The sequence below is a fragment of the Stylophora pistillata genome, chromosome 4, assembly GCF_964205215.1.
Source record: "Stylophora pistillata chromosome 4, jaStyPist1.2, whole genome shotgun sequence".
Lineage (NCBI taxonomy): Eukaryota > Metazoa > Cnidaria > Anthozoa > Scleractinia > Pocilloporidae > Stylophora > Stylophora pistillata.
Window position 1 is genome coordinate 39,189,989 of NC_142522.1, and position 7,094 is coordinate 39,197,082.

At 38.5% G+C, this 7,094-nt stretch overlaps 1 protein-coding gene across 1 annotated transcript; it reads left to right on the forward strand.

Moving 5' to 3' along the window:
* The first annotated feature begins 2,245 nt into the window (after positions 1 to 2,245).
* LOC111337326 (uncharacterized) lies at positions 2,246 to 6,806 on the forward strand. Its single transcript, XM_022943607.2, has 6 exons — positions 2,246 to 2,284; positions 3,705 to 3,789; positions 4,380 to 4,635; positions 5,165 to 5,208; positions 5,741 to 5,850; positions 6,601 to 6,806. The coding sequence occupies exons 2-6, from the start codon at positions 3,711 to 3,713 to the stop codon at positions 6,718 to 6,720; spliced, it is 609 nt and encodes a 202-aa protein (XP_022799342.2). The 5' UTR covers positions 2,246 to 2,284; positions 3,705 to 3,710; the 3' UTR covers positions 6,721 to 6,806.
* Positions 6,807 to 7,094: the final 288 nt, after the last annotated feature.

Sequence of the window (7,094 nt, forward strand, 5' to 3'; positions counted from 1 at the left end):
TCTTGAGTGTGTGATCAACAGGTTCTACAGATGCAGTTATTGTTTTACTTGAGTCAAATACCTGCTCAAATCAAGTTGGTACGCAAGGCAGCTAACAATGGGGTCAGACCAATCAACAGGGTTCTGTATGCAAAGAATGCTGCCTTAGCTGTTCGGGTAAGAATGGAATGAGATATGGCGATTGTACATAAAGTATGTACCGTAGTTGAACAAGTTATAGAACACGCGTATCTCGGCGGTTTTAGTAAAGATATTAGCTTTAGCTAAATATCATCCTCTGTATTGGTTGATGACTGCAACAGCGGCACATGTCACTGACTCCAAGTACTCTTCTTGTCAGCGTGTATAGCATTCGCAAAATGGACAAAGAGTCAAATTGAATCTGAGAAAAAGAAACAAGGAAACAAAAAATATCTTTGAGAGAGAGATTAATCATTTTTGTTACTAGCTCTTTTTCCACCGCAGGACGCAAATGTATCGACATTCGATTTCGGAGTTCGGCGTTCTTTTTCCGACTATCGACTTTTACTTTTTCGACTTACGGTTTTGGACTTCTACTCTTCCGACTTCAGACTTTGGATTTCGGATAGTCGATTTTGGAGTTCAGAGTTTTATTTCCGATTATCGACTTTTAGTTTTTCGTCAAGCAACTTTGGACCTCTAATTTCCGACTTCAGACTTCGTATTTCGGACATTCGATTGCGGAGTTTGGAGTTTTATTTCCAGTCATTGACGTATAATTTTCTAACCTCCGGTATCAGACTTCTAATCGACGAATTTCGACTTGTAAGCCTCCCACATCCAAATCTCTGAATGCGAACTTTCGATATCCGACTTTCATTCATCAATTACTACATGTAGACCTTCGACTTCAAAAGCCCGATCTTCCTCAAGTTTTTCCCGATTTCAACACTGAAAAGTCATTTTCAAATTGCAACGTCCCCTGACCACGAGAGTCCAACTTTCTAGTTGAGTCAGGAATATACAATCAAAATATGGGGGCATTTTGGGTCACTTACAATATAAAAACATCATCAAACTGACATGTGATGAGAATAAAGAAAAATATCGATTAGGGAATATTAGCTGATCTAATCCAACTCTCGGAACTAAATAAGTTGAAATTGTAAATTGGCCACCGTAAATTGTAAACTGGCCACTTTTTACGGTCGCCAATTAACAATTTCAACTTATAACCAAGTTGCCTTGTTACCCCCACAGACGCAACGCCACAGTTTCTCTAGAGACTTACCCCCTCTATTCATTTGTCTCGGAACTAACATCATACCAATTGTATGGCAGGCAACTAGGAGAATTACTAGTGTGATCATGGGAATAAAAAGGCAATTATAGGTGAATGTGTACTCAGAGCTATTCTATATGAGGAGCGCCGTTGATATGTATGTTATAAACCTACTGGGAGGTCAATACGATTTAGCAGTTAGCCTTCGATATTTGAACTTTATTTGCGTTTTGGTACCAAATGGTTAGAACTACATGGAAGTATAGGTAGATACGTAACACTGCGTTCGCCTCCGTGGTATGAAATTGAGAATTAACTCTTTTCAAAACACACAGTAGCTTTTCGAAACTGTTTTGCCGAGACAATAAGAAACTTTGAATAAATCACTTACAAGTATTGATACAACATTTGATGGCAAAAATGGATTCTCGGAGAGACCCCCTTAAAGTTAAAAGAAAATCTGTTTTCCGAAAAAATTCTTTGATTACCAAAAGCGAGTTTGAATTTTGTCATCGTAATATACAAATTGCATGTAGAAGGGGGCATCAATACAGCAATTAGCTGGTATGATATAAAGAAAATTTGAGAATGAAAGCTTCTCAACAAAGGAAAACATCTGCTAATTCGTGATCGTGATCATCCGCTTGTAAATAAAAGATACTTGGACCGTGAATAGTCTACACAGTTACTGTATCTAATTCTTTTATTTCACAAAATCGCTAGTAGAAAAGGAGACCAACTGGAAGACTGTTAACAATGAATTTTTTGCTCCCATTCTTTTCATTTTTCTTTAGATTTTCAAAACATAATGGAACGATAAGCTTCCATAATAAACCTTTGCATACCCCTCAGGTCATTTTCATTTTGTTGCAGTGATATTTTTAATTAATTTTGATTTCAAAAAGGAAGCCTTTAAACTGTTGGGTAGCTTTAGGACCCACGGAATCTTTTGTAATATTTACAGCTGAAAGCGAACTGTTTCTCTTTCTGCTATTTCATTCTTTTAACGTTACAATCGAGTGAAGATATTCCCTGGAGCAGGTAAGTCGTTAAGTGCAATAGATTTTAGAGAACTTCGTATAGTTTCGACTTATTTTCAACAGCCAGTATGTCTCAAGAGTGTTTTTGAATCCTCAAATTAGAATGATCAGCCTTGTGAAATGTCGTTTAAATGGAGTTCCATTATATCTTTATTCAATGAAACCTTTTCTAGCGAGTGAGTTGCAATTAATAATTGTGACTTAAAGACCCAAAAACTGGTATGTATGGTCGAAAATAAATCAAAGCAGACATTTTCTTATCATTTTTGGACCAAAAAGAGTGAAAAATAATCCCCATAGTCTTTTTCATTGCTACTCTTTTCGACGGTTAGTTATAAAATGAGTTACACCCTTCCCTATTATTTTGTTTCTTCTTGTTTCTCTTTTCCTTTTGCATTTCATCTATCCCCTGTTCGTTCACACATTCATTCATTCATTCATTCATTCACTCATTCATTCATTCATTCATTAAATCGCTCATTCACTCAATCACTCATTCATTCATTCATTCACTCATTCACTCATTCACTCATTCACTCATTCATTCATTTATTCATTCATTCATTCACTCACTCATTCACTCATTCATTCATTTATTCATTCATTCATTCATTCATTCACTCACTCATTCACTCATTCACTCATTCACTCATTCATTCATTCATTTATTCCTTCCTTCCAATTATCACCCATTCCCTTGCGGATTCGCTGTTCATTTTTTTTTCCCTCTTTCAACCCCTGAGACTATTTGCTCTTACGAAGGCCTAACACTGGAGACGTCAACTTAGAAACTCTTTACGGCGATCAATATACATTATCACTTAGTTGATGAAACAAAATTATCTCACGTATGATGCGGGATCCTCGCAGTAGAGAGCGCTATTTATGCGATAGCGAAAATCAAACCTGAAAAAATCAGGCCTGTACGGGATTCGAACCACTGACCTCTGCGTTACTAGTGCAGCGCTCTACCAATTGAGCTAACAAGCCATCTGGGAGCAGACCGTAAAGTTGATTCGTAATAAACCCGTGATGATAAATCAGATGCGATGAATATATGAAGTTCATATATTTTGAACTGCGGTTATAGATACGTATGATGCACGATCCTCGCTGTAGAGACCGCTACTTATGCAATAACGAAAATCAGGCCTGTACAGGATTCGAACCACTGACCTCTGCGTTACTAGTGCAGCGCTCTACCTGTTGGGCTAACAAGCCAACTGGGAGCAGGCTGTAAAGTTGATTCGTAATAAACCCGTGATGATAAATCAGATACGATGAATATATGAAGTTCATATATTTTGAACTGCAGTTATAGATACGTATGATGCACGATCCTCGCAGTAGAGGCTAGAACCCGAGTTCATCGATGGAGACGCTTAATTGCAGATTGAATGTTTTTTCTATCTCTTTTTCAGCAAATTATGAAGGTATTGCTTTTAATCACATCAATCCTATTCGTCCCACTGACAATGGGAACAAACAACAACTTTTGTAAACATAGTAAGTACAGTTCTACAAGATCACTGCAAAATTCCCTATACCCTTGCAGAGAGGCAAATTTCAATCCGAAAAAAGACTCTTGATTTCGAAGCTTCTCAGCACTTCTGTGCCTCAGATAGAGTCTCTTTTGCCAGAAAGGCAAATGCCTATATATAATGTTTTTTTTTTTTTTTTGACAAGAGAGCCAATTTTGTCCAGAAATTCAACTTTGCGAGGGTGTAATACACGAGATTTTGGTCCCGAAAACGCACGCTACTTCCTGAAGGAATCAGAAACAAAATATGAATTCAAACGAACGCCAGAGGTTAAAATATAATAAATTTCAGATATACTGATATAATTTGTTACAAAAGTTTATAAGATAATAAAAAAAGATATCTACCCCGCTCCTAACTGGCGGCTTCATAGCTTACTAGAGAGAGGCACTGCTTTATTCTCTTTCGAAGCCTCGATTTTTATTTATTTTTCCCGAATGACCCAACCGTTGTTAACTTGTGAAGACCAATTCGTCCCTTAATACTTGTAGGTAGGTCAAAATTTTTATGGATAGCTTTTGAAATATGTATATAATATATAATTATTTCTTCAAGCTCCCGCTCCAGTGGTTCAGCTTAAAAGCTTCACTATCACAAGCTCTTGTAGCGGTGCACCTGGGCAAAAACTCGACATTGATGTATCCAGTTCAAAGGTTCCCATTTGTATGAAAGGCGTTTTTCACATCACTGGGAAAAATCCAGGCCAGTTTTCTCTTGTGTACGCGGCAAGTGTCTCTGGGAAAATCATGGGTTTCATCAATTACTACAAAGACCTCCCGCTTTGCAGCGATCCAGTCGGTGGGAAATCATGGTAAGTCTGCTGGACACTTGTTGAGCTGTAACGTGTTACAACATTGTTAGCAAAGTTTCCATTTTCTTGTTCATCTTCCAGCGAAAGACCGTTACGGTGACAGTTTCAGCATCGTGTCGTGTTCCAACTTTTTTCATTTTCACTTTTATTGACTCATTTAACGAAGAAGCAGAAAAGTACGAAGCGGTTAAGGAATCACAAGAGCGAAATGTACCCGAGGTTCGCTTTTAAATTTGCTTTGTCGTTTCACCCGCGACTCGTTGGAAATGTTCGTCGTCAGTTTACTGATAATGTTAAAGGGAAAAAATTACAGCGGTGAAGACAAAAATTTACAATTTCAGAAATTTACCATTTCAGAACAGGCGCCTGTGATGACAGAAAAACCTAAAAACCAAGAAAGTCATTGGTTTCTCTTAAAGACCTCCGGTGAAATAAATTACAACCTTTATTTTTTATTATTGCGACAAACTAGGGGATGCTTTTGCTTCTATAGATAACGCGATTCCAAACTTGTTTTCTTTCTTTGAAGTTACATGAGCGTTGACTGCCGTAAAGTGAAAGAGCTTCTTGGAGGTATTGAACAATATGTGGACAAGACGTCTTTTACCGTTCTTGCGTAATTCCTTTCTTAAATTAGAGCATTTCAACTGAGTATCGAAAGAAATCCCGGATTCCATCTGTTTTCCTTTACTTCGCCCTGAAATTGGTCCAGCAAACTTCCAATAGTTTGTCAATCGAACAGATGTAAAACTAAACCTAATCGCGAATCAGTCACCAACGTTTTCGCGCGCTTTAGGCAGCAGGCTTGTTTTACTTTCAATTTCATTGGCTCTTCAGAGTACTTTCCATTCTTCTCACTGACTGTTGCTATAAAGTTGGTTTTTTTTTCAAGATACTCAATCGAAATGTACTCTTTTGTTTGAATGTTTACTTCTTTCGCCTGTTTATTCGCTTGCTTGATAACATACTTGTCTCTTTGCTAACAAAGTCATTTGCTAGCTTCTTTTCTCACTTGTTAAATTACTTAGCTGCCTTACCAGTTGTTTGCTTGATCGTTCAGCTCAAATATATTGCTTTAATCATCTATCCTTTTTTTCATCTCCAGATCCAAACGTACCTGGTGTAAACCAAAAGTGCATCTTAGAAACTGGTGACGTAAGCTTTGTAATCATGACCAGTATGGATGGACCTATGCCGATTCCCTCATCTGTTCTAGTAAGCTATACCTTTGTAGAAAACTTAGAAGAAATTGAAACGAGTCACTCACCGTTCCTACATCTTAGATTATAGACGAGCCTCTTTATTTCCATTATATATATGAGCAATAATTTCTCAAAAAATTACACACGAGATTTCGAAAGGATATTCAAATGGGTTTCCTTCCGCTAGATCACCTCTCAGGAACCACTCATTATTTGTCGCTGGGGAGGGGGGGGGGAGAGTAAGCAGAGGACTCTTAGGAAGTCACATGGTTTTTAGAGGTAACGGAGCTGGGAACAGTCGTCGGAAACAAAGTATTACAGGAGAACTAAAGAAAATTGACTGCCAATTAAGTGCCAATTATCACAGTCAAATGAATTTTATCGTGTAGGATTTTGAATAATATGAGTTCTAGCCCCTAATGAATGCAAGCGTCCCTACAGGATCGGCCATTTTCTACCGCCGGGGGGAAGGGTGGGGTTGGGTGGATTGGAGGATTTTGGTTGAGTAACTATAAAACATACCTGATCCTCCCTCAAGGCTTAGTAGTAGTATTATGATCCCACCGGCATCCCCCCTCAATAGCATTCAATTTCTTATAGTGCTCTCTTTGTAACCTGTTGGCTACGACTCAGTCCCCTCCGTTTCCCCCCGAAAGCTATGTGATCCCCCAAAAATCCTCCAATCCCCCACCTCCACCCCCCTCACTCCCGCAGGCGTTAAATAGATACTGATCCCTGATTCTCTTATTTCCTTTGTTTTTAGGGCGCGTTATCTAATACCAGAGTAAGCTCTGAGATCGACGTTACAGACGTTCACCTGAAGAATGTTCACGTCAAGGTTGCATGTATCAGCCAAGACATGGAAGTTAAGTTAAAGGGTTAAGGCCTTAAAATTGTCAGAAGCTGTAGAGAGCACAGAGCTTTTGAAACAAAGACGTGTTGTTCCAATAATAAAAGCACTGACTTGAATTCTGTTCTTATGTTGTGCTAACTTATAAATACATGGAATCCATTCACCAGCCAAGGTAGCCGATCCCTGTCACTAAACAGTGACGCCAAATAGTGCGCGAAATAAACTAAGTTGTAGGGGGGGGCAAGGTTGAGAGTTCTCTTTTTTCCACCCGTGAATGGTTTTTTTTTTAGTAGACCGGTTTACGATCTTGAGTGCATGCTGAGTAATTAGGGCAAGCAAATCCAAAATGGCAGATACGCTAAACTACACTCTTTTGCTTGATCTGCATTCTTAATCAACATTGG

Excerpts from the sequence above, each read along its gene's own strand:
- LOC111337326 (XM_022943607.2), top strand. The coding sequence starts at position 3,711 with ATGAAGGTATTGCTTTTAATCACATCAATCCTATTCGTCCCACTGACA. Across the intron at positions 3,790-4,379 it reads CAACAACTTTTGTAAACATA|CTCCCGCTCCAGTGGTTCAG; the intron begins GTAAGTACAGTT and ends TATTTCTTCAAG. Across the intron at positions 5,209-5,740 it reads AGTGAAAGAGCTTCTTGGAG|ATCCAAACGTACCTGGTGTA; the intron begins GTATTGAACAAT and ends TTTCATCTCCAG.